The sequence below is a fragment of the Sesamum indicum genome, linkage group LG4, assembly GCF_000512975.1.
Source record: "Sesamum indicum cultivar Zhongzhi No. 13 linkage group LG4, S_indicum_v1.0, whole genome shotgun sequence".
Taxonomy (NCBI): Eukaryota; Viridiplantae; Streptophyta; class Magnoliopsida; order Lamiales; family Pedaliaceae; genus Sesamum; species Sesamum indicum.
The window spans coordinates 16,991,566-17,007,175 of NC_026148.1; the positions used below are offsets into that span (position 1 = coordinate 16,991,566).

The window sequence follows — 15,610 nt, forward strand, 5'->3', positions numbered from 1 at the left end:
GGATTCTTGAATACGGGTCTCAATCCTGACTCAGGATTCAGTTTGAAGATGTTTTCTATGAATCGGTTTATGACATGCTAGAGATCTTCAGCAAAAGCATTTTAGAAGGATGGCTCCATCTGCTCATTAGTCTGCTCAAAGAGTTAAAACGAAGAAGAAGAATAGCCGTCATAGTCATTCTCCAAAACAGTACGACGTTTACCTGTGCTTCAATGGATGAAGGGGTCCTGAACTCTTCAATCACCAGAACAAATAATCATCTAGTCAGAGGGTTCTTTTGAGATGGCCAATTAATGCAAATAATAGCAGCCGGAACCTGAAGGAACCTCCGCCACCTTATTCTATGCTCAGGGAAGAGATCACATTTGATGATCCAAAAACCTTGAGAAGAAAACAGTGCTGGAAAGCATGCATCAGACTGATCAATAGACAGGACACAGTATTAACAAGCTAAAAGGTTAAAATTACGTATAATCTCCTTTCTTGAGAAGTGGCAAGCATGAAAATCTAGGCAATCATATTAAACTCTTAGGCCAAACAGCAAGCACCATCACATCTCTTTTGTATCCAGTGGTGCGATGTTTAATAACATATGAAACTGAGAAGAGCAAGCTTGACTAGAAACTCCTCATTTCCAACACCCACCTTATGTTAAGGATATCCTTTATAAGGTCAACCACACACTACAATTTACGTGCGCGCAATGGCTATACAATGGCTGCAAACACACTAGATAAACACATAACATGGTTTTGGGTCATAAGCTTCGGATTCAGAATCTGTGATCTGAGGGAATGGTGTCAACATGGATGGACCAGAAAGATTGTTTTGATCCACATTTCTCTTCAAAGAATTAACAAATTGGAATGCTACGGATGCCATCACCAAGTGTTCAACCACTGCTGGTAAACATGTATTTCAAGAAGCCTTGTGAACAAGACCGGTGATTGAACTGTTTACCAGATAAGAATTCTTGAACGGAAGAGATAAGGAATATTGGTCCTTAACAAAGCTCCTTTTGCCCAAAACGGTGAACATTAGAAATTGACATCTGCTTTCAATCCAGGTATTCATCGAATGTTCTGCCACTGGCGCATTCCACAAGAGATTTGGCATTGATTTCTCTACCAAATCTCCATATATAGTTCAGCCCAACAAGAAGCTCAGTTATTGCTGCTTCTGTCCTTTCCTGATTCGCAAAGTAGAGTGTTTGGACAAGCAGCACGTTTGTTCTAGAAACCAAGCTCTGGTGTTCAAAACTCCGTTCAGACTGCCATCTTATCATGTTATGAGCAAGTGGAGCTAACCATTCTAGCGTTCCCGACATTGCCTCATTCCATTCTCCCGCAAGAGCTGTATCATAAACTGATGCAGTCAGGCTCTTCGAATAAGGCTTCAGTTTGGCCCTGAGGGCTGCTCTAATGCTTGCTGGCAACATATTGTAAAGATCATCTCTCGCATCATTGCCAATCAAATGAGGAGATGCCACCAATTTCTCGATAAAAATGATTACATTTGCATAGTGAAGAGCTAAGGCGGCAGCACCGAGGGTTTCCGGTGGTGGATTCAACAGCTTGCTCTTAGAAGCAACTACAGAAAGATTTCCATTGGCATGTGGTTTTACACTGACGTGTTTAGTTCCATCAAGAACTCCAGAATAGACATCACCAAAATTTGAGTAGCTCGTACTGTTTCCACTCGTCATGGTTCCAGTAAAAGGTCCAGATGCCGTTATTTCATTGGGTTCCCGTTGAGGGACTTTCTCTCTTGCATCCTGAGATTTATGACGGAACTGCCACAATCTGAAGCTGGTTTTGCTTGCTTTTGGAATAGGGAGAGACTTGGATGTCGATCTCCCTAGGGGACCCGAGTGGAAACTAACACCATTGTATTTTCCGGAAATCGGACTAGACGTGGTCATTGAGTTCCCAAGAGGGCCTGAGTGGAAATTTCCTAAATTATTTGTTCTCAAGAGCGGGCCAGATACAGAGATGGACTTCCCTGATACGCCTGTAGAGAACCTAGGGACGCAATTCTCCGTTGGGTAAACTGATGATTGCATGAAGACAGTTGAGTGGCTACGTCGGTTACTGTGAATATCTGTGACTCTAGAATCTTTAACCCCCACGTCAGCAACATTACTAATTCCAAAAACATGTCCAATCCTGCCATATATAGTAAATACAGATCTTGCCAAAAGAAGGATTGTGTAATCGTAAGTACGATTCCAAAGAGAATTCTCCTTGAGATGCTTCACCTCTTGCTGCTTCCATGCAACCTTCTTTTCATATTCAACCATCGTGATGCTATCTGCATTGTCATTACCCTTCATTCTCTTCAAAGTCTGTTCAAGATCTGCAAGTGTCTCCATCTCTTGATACAAATTAGTATTGGTAACAATAAACCGTTCCATCTTCTTGACTTTCCTTTCCATTTTTTTCCATGAGAACTGCCAACCATATGGGTCAGCCCCAATCTTAATTAAATCATTAAATGCTCGCTCAAAACTCTTCAAGAGGGGATCACTGCATTTCTTGGATAGCCTGGCCACCGCTCTTGCCACATGCGCTAAGTTTTCTGTAATTTCCTCGCATATCAACCTCCCAATGTAATCATCATCCTCTGACACAAGCTTCTTAACACCCACTGAATTCGTTATCTCCTCTCTCAATTTAGCAACCTGCTTATCGGTTAATGATTGCCACAGGTGCAGTAGTTTAGTCATCAAACTCGCAGCTTCAAAAGCCAAAACAGCAATCTGTGCCTTCTGCACACGCAACTCATGCTTCTTTGAAGTCGTCCACAAACTACGGAGCCATGATTGAGCGACCATTTCTAACATGAACCTGAGTCCCCAACAATTATCTCCAAAAAAATCCCGCCAAGAAGTTTCCCGATCCTTGAGTTACAAGGTAAATTGTACAGTAAATGAATCTGCAAGCACCAACCAACATATCATTCAAAGCGAACAAATGACAATTCAACAAAACTAGCTACATACTCAAATGACATAATACCACAAACAACTCAGAAATATTCAAAACCATTCACTCATGATCCACTACATTCTTCGTTAAACAGGAAAAGCACTATCTCCCTCGCGGTTCTACAAAGCAAAAAGGAAATAAAAGCTCAAAGCAGAAGATTTCGTAGCCAGTCACCACTTAATTTTTCTTAACTAAACAAGATATCAGAAACACAACAGGAGTAAAGCTTCATCCATATTTGCCCTTATCATTTGCTCCTGAAAGACCTCTGCTGCAATACAAGAAACCAATTTTTCCCCCTATGCTCAACAACAAGAACAAACATAAACCAAAATCCATCTGCAGCAAAATTTTAACACATGAAAATCTAATACCCCACCATTTCACTAACTCATTCACTAACCACAAACTATTTGAAAACCAATTAAAAAACACACATAACAAAAAATTAAAAAAGAATGAGAGAGGCAGAGAAAATCCCAGATGCAGTTCAAGAACAAGTAATTAATTTGCTTACAGCAACAACAAATTCACTAGCAAAAACTACTTTTCTTGCCGCTATTTTTTGCCCAACAAAAGGCTGAAAAAATACTTCAAAACCTCCCTTCCAAGTTCCAACTCTAACCACCTCCAAATCTACTAAAAAAACCATCTTTTCTCACTTAAAACTTCAACAACACTACAAATTACTGAGTTTAGTCCCAGAAAGAGAAGCAAGCACAAAAAAGAATTAGACGCTCACATATTCTTGTTCTTGGAGGAGGGAAAAAAGCAGTACCACCGTTGAATCTCCTAGAATCAACACAAATCACGAGGTTGTAGTAAAGGGAGGAAAATTTTGAAGTCCCAAAAGAAATGAAGAGAAAAACACAAAAAAAAAAAAAAAGAAAATGGAAAGAGAAGGAAAAGATGGAAAGTGGAGAGCAGCAGGAGAGGGGCACATGCAGCAAAAGAGAGCCGAAATTGTAGAAAGTTGTGAGAAACCGTGTGGAATTTATGGAAACATTTATTGCTTTGTACACCAACCCCTTTACTTTTCTTTATTTCTGTTTTTGCCCCACTAGAGTTAATATTTGGCTTCTGCTTTTTGTTTGTAGAAATGATTTCAAACGAATCCGTACTTAAAATCCATCAATATTTCACAAAGATTATAATTCAAAATGGGTGTGGATTGGAAATTCCTAATTTTAAATTCATCAATGCAAATGTAACTGAAATATTACTAATTTTCTCTTCATTAAAAAATATATTTAATTTTTTTAGAACATAGGAATATTTAAATTTTAGGGGTATTATTTCAATTTAATAATTAAAAATGTGTAGTCTATAAAAAACTAGAATAATATATAATAGAGAACAATCTGCTTTGAATAGTTGATTAAATAAAAAAAATAATCAACACTTAATTGATATTTTTTGTATATAACTAATAGTATATAGTAAAAGAAACTTTATTTTCTTATTAAATTTAAACAAAAGGGCAAAAAAATCTACTAAATTAAATATTAAAAAAATTATAAAAAAACAATAGCGTCAAAAAAATAAATTTATATACAAATATTTAAAAAGACAATGAAAATTAGATGCTGGTAGTTATCACATTTTAAATGAAATTACAGTATAAACATACAAAATATATTTGACTAAAAGAAAAATAAGGGCATTTTTGTATATTTACGTGGCGTATACTATCTCGAATACCTCTGACTAAATTAATAGTATAGATCAAATAAATAATCAAATTTTCAACCCCAATTCTTGATATCCCATACGCCAAAAAAGGAGGAGAGAAGAGAAATTGAGAGCAAAAACAATAAAAAAGAATATTAGCGGGGTGTTTTTCCAATAAGAAACAATATTAGGGAGGAAAAAGCAAAAATGGAAAAGATGGAGAGACGTCATAATCATTATAGGAGACCACGCGGAGAAATCTCATTTTACAAAATTGACCCCAATGTCAATCAAAGTGACCGGTTCAAATCGACCCCACAATTGTTTTCATATTACAGAAGCCGCCCCAACCGGATGCTTTTTATCTGTTGTTGACTGGGGATTAATGGCATTAATTCCCCACTAATCAATTATTTGATTTCTTTAGTATTTCTTTCTTTGACAACAAAAAAAAATTGACTGGAGATATTCCCTTTTCATGGTGGGGAGTGGGCCCACCACTCAAGGATTTTGACCAAGTTTTTAAATTTTTTTTTTTTTATAAATGCTTAATATTATTATCAATAAGTTGGTTATTAATTATGGGATAGTAGTTTTAAAAATATAAAAGTGTCAAAAACTAAAAAATTTGAGTGTATTTTAATAAATTCATCGAGAAAATATTGAAATTACTATTATAACCAAATTTTATTCAAGGGAAAGAATGGGTTAAAATGTAAATTTGAATATTTAAAAATTGGTATGATAATAGTTTAAATATAAATATATATGGCATATTCAAATATTTGTGTAATTAATTTTAAATTTAAATAATATGGTTGTTACTTTAGTTAAATAAATAAAAAATAGTAAAAAGATAAAAATTATAGGAAGTTATTGTGATAAGAGTGAGGGGAAAAAAATGTTGAAATCATTTTTAAAAAAAACAAAAATTAAAAAATTAAAAACATCAAAGAGGTGCTCTTCGATTATAATAAGATATAGATGGTGAAATTAAGGTCAGTGGTTCGAGTAATACTAATGGTTATTGATTAATCATACATATTTGATATTAATAATTTAAATTTATGATATAACTATAATCGATTCGTTTAAAAAATAGTGGGATTTCATTGATTTTTCATTTGATTTAATGCAATTTATCCTTTCGTGATATTGAAAATGAGTAAATTACTCTCTTATGAAAAATAAATAGCAGTTTACTCCTCTGTATTTTAAACAATGAAGTAATTTACTTCTAGCCTAAGAAGGTAAATTGCCCAATTTAAAAAATATAGGGGGTAAATTACTACATCTTGATAATAAAAGAGGATAAATTGCTATTTTACTTTTTATAAAGAAACTATTTATCTATTTTCCGTAATATAGATACGTAGATTGCAATTTATCGCTTCTTCATTAGGATGATAATGGGGGCTTTCTTTATGTTCTTAATATATATATATATATATATATAATTTTCTTTAACACCAATATATATATATATGTATGTATTTGTTGCCTATATGAATGAATTATTGAGTGAAATTATAATTTAGACTCATATTTCTAACATGATTTGAGAGGTCGAGCTATGGTAAATTTAACATTATATAATTTGATTTTGTATTTCTAACTCAATATTATCTTATATTTTAGTTTATATATATATATATATATATATATATATATATATATATATATATATATATATATATATATATATAAATAATTCGGCTCGATAAAGCGATCTTGAGCAACGAACGTGATTTGGTCACGTCACCTTCCCAAATCTGTGATGGGGCCTGAGGATAGAACAAGAAGAGTCAAGCTAGTCGGGTTCGTCCACAACGAAAACCCTCCGACGCCCAAGTTAGATGATAGTCGAAATAGAAATACGCTATCTGAAGTTTAATAGTATAAATGTCAGTTACCTTTATGAAGTCAGATCTGCAATATTTAATGGTCAATATTGGACACTGTAGATATAACCACGTGTCATGATCCTGTGCTTCCTATCCCCAACAGTGCGGTGTGCAGGTATTCTAGCAGTTGGGTTGAGTCATGGGGTGGGTCCCAGCGACCCGATTCGCGAATCTTCGCCCGAATCCTCAGTGAAAATTCCTCTTTTATCCTTAATAAAGGATTTTTTTGTCTTTTAACTATTAATTCCTCATCAATAAATATAAATACGACATCGATCATTTTAAACAAAATATACAAAACAAAATACACAATGAAAATTTTAAACTTATCCCTTACTAATAATCATATGATTCTTTTTACTTTTTTTTTAGGTGGGAGGAAAGCTATTCTGGTCGTACATAAACTTTAGACAGCCCATAGTTTTTGTGACCACCAATCATTTTAATTACGTGACGTATAATTTTTACTCACTAATAATATAATAAATTTTGCAATTCAAAGTAAATTATGGATAACAACATTACGAATGTGTTTGAAAATTTTAACTATAGATTTTAAAATTTAATATAGTTACGAATATATTTTTATTATTTAAAAAATTATAAATATTCTTTTTAAATAAAAAATAATTATATCATTTCTAAAATGATGAGGTGAAAAATATTATTTTACCCTTGTTACTTTTTTTTTAAAAAAAAAGAGTGTGGATAAAGTAAATAATAATCCGTATGTATATCAGTCCACAAAAATATTATAAAAAAATATTAAAAAACTATATAGAATTATAATTTATAATTCAAAAGAGTACTTTTTTCAGTTCAATGCAAAATAATAGAAACCCAACAAAAACTAAGGAAATTGGCTGACGGATATTAAAATCAGGGATGAGTATTTGTAATTTTTTAAATAATGATGATATATTCATAATTATGATAAATTAAAAAAAAAAAGATAATTTGTAACCCCCCTTTGCAAATAATTAGATTAGAAATAGACAGTGGAAGAGAACATCTTGTGGACAAGAATTTCTACTCCTAAATATGTTAATAATAATTTAATGGAATTAATTAAATGTCCTACAAGTCAATGAATCCAGTCATAAAAGTCAATGACCCGTGAGTTAGGTTTTTTTTTTTCTTTTCTTAATTAATATTTTAATTTGGAGTGCCGTAAATTATTGCATGCGAAGAAAAATAAATTTGACCATAAATCCTAAATAATTATTTGGGTGAGTTTTGGAGGTACTAAATTATTTCGTAAAGATAATCTGTCGTATATATATTTTAAATAATTATTACAATATGTTTTTAAGTGAATTGATTAAATTATGTTTATTAAAGCAGTAATATCTATGATTTTTTCTATTTTTATGTGATTTAATGTTTTCTTTTTTTCTCTTACATTACTTGGTATTTTAAAATTGGGATAAATTGTAGGCGTAATTTAAATTTTAACGTTCAAATCATTAATTTTATTAATATGTTATAAGTAATCCAAACCTTCTCTATAAAAGACCTTTTCAACTCAAAAAGAATGATGCTAAAGCTATTTATAGTCGTCCAGAAGTGTTGTTCGATTGTTACTATAGATCATCGTGCAATTTCTTGATCAAATGCCTAGTGGCATGATCAAAGTCGATGATCCTAAGCTATGTCCTCCATCATGATGTCGAATGAATTATCTATGGAGTCGTGCAGTGTAAAACATAGATGGTCGCCTTCTTGATCGAGACTCAGGTTAAGCTCCGTCATGAAACCTTGTGGTGTTAGGAGTAAAGCATCCCCAGCAGGTTGGTGCATCTCGTTGGGCATGAGAAGCACTGGGAATCCCAAAACTTTTCTTCGAAGCCATTTCTTTTCCTATCCCCTCACATTCAGCGACCTAGAGATGATAAATAGGTGTAGCGACCTCAAGACTAGCGATCTGGTATTGGACCTCATTACTATTATTTGTCGAGGTAGCGACCTCTGGGAGATGTGGTTGAGAGATTGAACTCTCAACAATATTCAGTTAATATTCAACCTTGTTGTTTAATTTTCAAAATGTAAACTCTAGCTAAGATAAGTTGTTTCTAACAAATATTTCAGACAAAGGCTTAATGTTGTTGTTCAAGGAGATACAACATTAGGCGTTGTTTGAAAGATGTTTGTGCTGCCATCCAATTTCAAAGATAGCATAAGGTTTGTGACTATTGTGTATTTTTTTACTATGCATTAATATACTTTTAATAAAAAGTTTTGTCAACATCATATTTAATTATTCAAGTGGTGGGGCTTGGTTTCTGATATTTCACAATGAATTTAAAGGACTAGCCAACATTCAACTTTCTCACCTCATGTCAATAATTTTTTTTTCTTTTGCAATTTTTTTACTCTATATCTAAATCTTGTGGTATGCGCAATACGGGGCGGTGTCAAATAGGGGGTGGCAACGAGTCGAGCTCGAGCTCAAACTATTTTTTTTTAATATAATTTTTTGTTTATTATTTATTATTATTATAAATTATGGAAATCACCAATTTTTTACATAAATTTATAAATTGTGAGTTGAAGGTTGAATGAAAATATGTATGTTGTTCCTTATCACTATACTAATCATATCTTTCTAGAGCTCATTTATTTTGTTTAAATTGATGTGTTGAGATAATGTTTATATTAGATCGTGACCGTCTGTTCTATGTTATATAGATTACAACTATTTTTGGCAATGATGCAAGCAAATATGAGAGTTCTTCAAACATTGAGTCATCATCTCGAGATTATGAACCAATTGAGTCATCTTCAAGTGAATTGTTGGATGAAGAATCTCCCTTAAACAAAATTTTAATATCATGTCAGTTAGATTCCACAATATGTTAATATTGTTAAAATTTCTACGCTAAATTACATTTTGCAATCCGAATTATGATCGTTTTTATACTTTGCCATTAAATTTTTTTTTTTTTGTGTCAACTTACCATCTCAACTTTACGAAATTTGCACTATGCAATATATGAAAGTTTTGTTTTTTATTGATTTTTCTGCTGAAAAAATATTGCTTGTTGCATATGTAAAAATTATCACATCACATAACCCTTAATATCACATGTGCACTACATGTTTTCTTTTTTTTTTTTTCAAAAAATTGATTAAAAAATAGTTATAAATGACAAAGTATATAATTTGAGATGGTAAGTTGACGTCAAAAAAAAAAAAATTAGATGCCAAAGTGTAAAAATGATCATAGTTCAAATGATAAAATATAATTAACCCAAAATTGTACATTTACTAGTCTCTTTATGTGCTCACAATATGGAAGATGATCAAGATAAGATCAACGAATTATTAAAGTAGTTGTCATAGTGGTTCAATTGGAATTGTTTGAAAATGAACTTTTTATAAATAAATCACTCACACAAACTTATATGATGCATTTGTTTTATTTTGAAGCATTTAGAAAATATTAATTAAGGATTTGGAACTTTTACTTTTATTTGTTTATTTATTAGATTTATTATTTCTAAATTAATGTATTTACTTTTCTATTGATTCAATTTTTTGGTTTGTTATGTATCATTATTAGGAAACAAAAAAACTTCCCGAATATACAAATGTTACAAAAATAATATATATTTACGATTATGACATCCATATATAATAAAAAATTTACTAACAATTTCAATTGTCAGTAAAACGTACTATAATTAATATCTCAATATTAATTAATTCAAACAAACTTAAACAACAATATTAAATATTAAGTAATTTTAATTCAAAAGTTATATGTTTTTGCACAGGGGTTCATAACAAGTAATTTTCAGGTGATCTATATCATATAAAAAATATGTATATGAATACATACACCTCTTGATATTCATTTTTAATACCTATTATGTTATACCATTTTGTATCCCCCATTATAATTTGTAATTATAATAGTTATGGTCTATTTTGTAACCATAATTTTGGTGGTCTATAAATACCACAATGTATTTCATTTGTAAATAGACTTTTGGGCAGAATAAAAAAGTGATTTGAAAAAATACATATATTATTTTCTATATATTCTATTAGGACTGATAGGCTAATAAATTTAATTTTTTTTAAAATTTATAACAATATTATTAAAATACAAAATGTAAGAATTTTTGAAATGACAAGAGATTTTAGGCCCATTCACAACCCACATGCCGTCCTTATAAGAAACTTGCTAGGGTTTATACTTCTCACTCTCTCTCTTTGGGCAGCGGCAGCGCACACAGTTTACGTAACAACTCGAAGATGAAGACGATTCTGTCCTCCGACACCATGGACATACCTGACGGGGTGAAGATCAAGGTGAAGGCCAAGGTTATCGAAGTCGAAGGTCCGAGGGGAAAGCTCTCCCGCAATTTCAAGCATTTGAACCTCGATTTCCAGCTAATTACTGACGAAGCCACCGGAAAGAAGAAGCTGAAGATTGACGCGTGGTTCGGTAGCCGGAAGACAACCGCAGCTATTCGCACCGCGCTTAGCCACGTGACCAATCTGATTAACGGTGTTACCAAGGGATACCGTTACAAGATGCGTTTCGTGTACGCTCACTTTCCCATCCCATCAATCCTTACCAACAGCGCCACCGCTATTGAGATCCGTAACTTCCTTGGCGAGAAGAGGGTATGTGAAAAAGTACCCACTCTTTTTTTTTTTTTTTAACCTTTTGTTGCTGTGTTTAGTGTTTGGTTATGGTGTATTTTTGCTCTGTTGTTTCTGTGTACGTCTTCTTGTGTCTGTGCTTTTAGACGGAACTTTGTTGTGATTTATTGATTATATTGACGATATGCCGATTTATTGGTCATGTTTGTTGTTAAGGACTGGACTTTTTTTTTAATTTAATGATTTCAATTGTGTAAATATATCCAGCAATGCCGTTGCTGTTGTATAATTTGGTATTATCAGCTACTTAGGATGTGATTAGGTTGCGCTGTAACATTGGGTCACTGTTTTCACTGAACTGGAATCTGTACCTACGTATTCACATAATGCTCTTTGGGTACTTGTAGTGAATGATGTTAGAAATGTTATAGAATGTTGTTGAAGAAAAATGCATTTGTCTTCCTTGTTTAGTTGGTAAATACATTATGGAAACACTTTGGTTTTGTTGCTGCAAATATGTCAATGAGGCCCATGCTCTCGTAGCTATCATATGGGTGTTTTCTGTTGCTTGAATTTGGGATATTCATTGAATGTCAATTACATGCTCATGAAAGCAAAATGAGAATTGATGTGATATACATGCTTGGCGGTGCAAAAGGACAACTGTTGATGATGAAGAACAAAAAGATGAAATGGTTTCTTTGTGCAAATCCCTTGCTGTTGCATTGAAGTATATAAATGCAAAGTCTTTAATATATTTACTCTGAGAAGTATGAACTTCGAATTTGACTGGAATATAAATCAGAATGTGTGTTCTTATAATGATGATCCTTTGGATTTGTGGTACAATTTGGCTGCTTCTGGGATGTAAATTATGTGTGCTGTTGCTGGGTTGTTAAGAGTTTGTTGAATGTGAGTTTGTGGTAGTTGTAGTGGAGTCTTGACGGGTGTTAGTAGTCAATTTCTATTTGTTGAATATACCAGGTGAGGAAGGTGGATATGCTTGAAGGGGTTTCAGTTATTCGGTCTGAGAAGGTCAAGGATGAATTGGTTTTGGAAGGGAATGACATTGAGCTTGTTTCTCGGTCTGCAGCCTTGATAAACCAGGTAATGTTTGCTCCCTATTTTGTGACTCTGTATGCACATGTTGATATGTGCAAGTAAAATATGCCTACACTACGATGTAATGTTTACCCTTCATGGATTTTATCCGTGGCCTTTACACCTTACACTGAGATTCTTGATTTTGTTGTTTGTACAGAAATGCCATGTGAAGAACAAGGATATAAGGAAGTTCCTTGATGGTATCTATGTCAGTGAGAAGGGAACTATAGCTGAGGAAGAATAAGCAGTTAGGTTTTAGGAATTATCTTTTCATGGTTTCTTTTTTAACTGGTTGTTCCCTCTTTCTAATTAATGTTATTCGGAGACTTCATATAGACATATTTGGAAATGGATTTACAATTTTGTGTTTGGCAAACTGCCTAATGGCTTGGTTGATTAGCTCCTATAGTTTTGATCATTTGATGTCACCATCAGCTGCAAGTGTATTCATACTTTTGATTGGAAAACTTCAATTTCTATTTAGTTGTTGTTTTGATGTCATTGCTCATTGTTTGACCTATTATCTCTATGTTTTGACTACATGTTTGATTTAGTGGTTCGAGGGAGATTGTAGTCTTTTTTCTTGTTGATTATACTAGGTGAGGAAGGTAGACATGCTTCAAGGGGGTTAACATTGTGCGGTCAGAGAAGGTTAAGGATGAAATGGTTTTGAAGGAAACGATATTGAGCTTGTTTCTCGATCAGTTGCCTTGATAAACTAGGTAATAACATTATGTCCTTTTTCTGTGAAACTGCTTTGAAGTATGTTTCATCTCTCACTTGAGCTGTTGCCCATCTTGTATGATCATATGATTCCAGAATTTGTTTGTGTTGTATGTTAAGTTAGTTCTTTTGATTGTATGACTTGCGGTATTCATGGTGTTACTCGGTCCTAATCCTTCACGTCTAGGATGGAAGACATGGATGATGATTCTTGGGCACTTGAATGTATATTGGTGAGGATTAGTGTAAATGTGTTTTGGCCCATTCCCGAGATGGGCCAAAACCAAATCAATGTTTGGATTGACAAAACACACCTTATTTAGGTGTGTTTTTATCTTTGTTGGTTTTTGAGTCCAAATTTTGTGCAACATTTTTAAATTATTTTCTACCTCAATGAAATAGTTTAGCAATTTTGTATATTGAGAACAATATATCAATATTGCATACTTAATTCAAATTTTTTGTTGTTTCAATTATCTAGTAAAATTTATCACTCGGGATATAAAGTATAACGCATGAATTTTCAACACATTACTATAGTAAATTTAATTATTAATTACAATTTTTTTCAACTTTCTTTAAATATTTTGTACTCAAAATACCAATAATACATACTTTTTCACAAAACTTATTATTTGAATTTTATATATTATATTTTTTTAGTCCAAATATAAAGTCTAACAAAATTATTTTGGAGACAATATTATGATGCACTTAATTATTCGTTAAATTTATAATTATTATTTAAATGTAAAAAAAAAATCTTCAACAGAGAAAATACTTAATATTATATATATACTATATTTCCCTGACACACTAAACAATAACCTTTTCTCTCAAGTTTCAACATCAAACAAAATACAAATTCAAACAGTATGATATAAGGGCTTAAGGTTTAAAAACTGTGGGTGAATTCATCCTCTTTCCCACTCTGCTTTTCTCATTGAGATTTACAATTCTTTTGTTTTTAACTAACTAAAGCCACTAGATTTTATGTCTTTGAAACTCATAGTAAGACGAACATAAGTTGTGTATTTGAAGGGTGTTTCGTCGAATTTTTGCCTCCTTGTTAATGGGTGGGTATTATCTATCCATATTCATACCAGATAAATACCCATTGCTATTTATATACTTTGTCTGTAAATAATATACCCAAGGTTTCGATTTGGGTTTATCATTAAATTTTCTTACTTCTTTTTCTTTTTTTGAAAAACAAGTTTAAAAAAATATAATTTTTTAAATATTAATGTTAGTCGACATCAATATCAGAAAAATTGCTTTGAATGAATCGATTCTATATATTTTCATAATGATATCACTAAAATGTAATATCAAATTAATTTGTTTAAATATTTTATTAACTTCGGTTGTTAAAATAAAAATTCTTTGAATATTGATTATGTGTAGATATAAATATTGATGTTAGTTTTGTTACAATTGTTCAAAAATTTTCGAACACGTTGATGCAAATTGATCCCGAGATTAAGAAATACGATGGTCAATAAATCATTAATGAGATGGAAGAAAAATTATAAAAATATAAAGTTCTTGTAGAGAAAGAAGATAATCAGGCACCCAATCTTTTTGAACATATTTCCTAGAGGATCATGAATAAGAAATGAGTGATCACGAAAGATCACATGATTTAGGAATACCTCAAGCAAATGCAAAATGATCTCAAAAAGAATCTTTCGGGAATTGCCTCTCCTATGAAAATCTCATGCAAAAATGGAGAAAATAAATTTTCTTGTCTCGCTGGAGAATCTCAGAATCTATTAGAGAAATTTTCTCAAGAAGAATTTCTTCATAATTTATTCAAAGGAATCCGAGAACCTTTAAGGAAAAATCAAAGATGGAAATTTTAGAATCCTCTCAAGATAAAGAAGACCGCAAGCAATCAGGATCAGAATTAGAAGAAAGCAGCTTCTCTAAACTAATGAAAAATATAAGGTGACAGCAAAGGAAGTCAAAAGCTTTGACCAAATGTGAAAAAATCGTTTCAAGTCCAGACCATTTGGTTATAAATATAACACCTCCCCCCGTTTTATTAAGAGGCCCTCAGCAGTCTTCATGTGTTGAAGTAGAGATACTTGTAATTTGTTTCTCTTTCTTTAGTTATATAAAAGTTTGATTTGGCATAAGAATAGATACAGACTACCTATAAGTTCTCTAAAAAAAAAAAATTATAATCAAACTCAAATATAATATTATGGAGTCACATTTCAATCTTTTGGATTGACATGAATTACTATATCGGGACTCATGGGTTTGAATTTAAAAGAAAGATTTATAGAAAAAGATTTTTAAGGACTTAATACCAAAAGATTTTAAAATCTATCAATATTTTAAGGAAAAATATTTGAAAAATAGAGTTAAATCAAATTCCATCAACTTAAAATAATTGAAATGGTATTATTATTAGGAATTTGAAATCTATAATTTTAACACCCATTTAGATTTAGACCCAGCTCTATTTCTAGGCCGAATTAATATGACTGACTTATAAATACTGAGCCCAACAAGAGAATTTTAGGCCCACTCCTAGACCCTCTTGCCCCGGCCCAGACCTTTGCCTTCCCAATTTTCAGCCCAACAAGAGACTTTTAG

At 32.2% G+C, this 15,610-nt stretch overlaps 3 protein-coding genes across 5 annotated transcripts in view; 1 reads left to right on the forward strand and 2 right to left on the reverse strand.

Moving 5' to 3' along the window:
* LOC105161302 (12-oxophytodienoate reductase 1) overlaps positions 1-333 on the reverse strand; it is a 9,057-nt gene extending 8,724 nt beyond the window's left edge. For both annotated transcript variants that reach the window (XM_020693234.1, XM_011078942.2), the window contains exon 1: positions 203-333. The gene's annotated coding sequence lies outside the window, so the exon portion shown is untranslated. The remainder of the gene's footprint in view (positions 1-202) is intronic.
* Positions 290-3,939, reverse strand: LOC105161303. 2 transcript variants are annotated; one of them, XM_011078943.2, is made up of 2 exons: positions 3,730-3,939; positions 290-2,934 (listed from the first exon to the last, which is right to left on the reverse strand). In XM_011078943.2, the coding sequence occupies exon 2, from the start codon at positions 2,840-2,842 to the stop codon at positions 1,058-1,060; it is 1,785 nt and encodes a 594-aa protein (XP_011077245.1). In that variant the 5' UTR covers positions 2,843-2,934; positions 3,730-3,939; the 3' UTR covers positions 290-1,057. The 2 variants fall into 2 exon arrangements, with proteins under 2 accessions (XP_011077245.1, XP_011077246.1); XM_011078944.2 differs by lacking the exon at positions 3,730-3,939 and adding an exon at positions 3,505-3,696 and having other exon boundaries at positions 497-2,934.
* Positions 10,741-12,708, forward strand: LOC105161306 (60S ribosomal protein L9-like). Its single transcript, XM_011078946.2, has 3 exons — positions 10,741-11,197; positions 12,161-12,283; positions 12,438-12,708. The coding sequence occupies exons 1-3, from the start codon at positions 10,823-10,825 to the stop codon at positions 12,522-12,524; spliced, it is 585 nt and encodes a 194-aa protein (XP_011077248.1). The 5' UTR covers positions 10,741-10,822; the 3' UTR covers positions 12,525-12,708.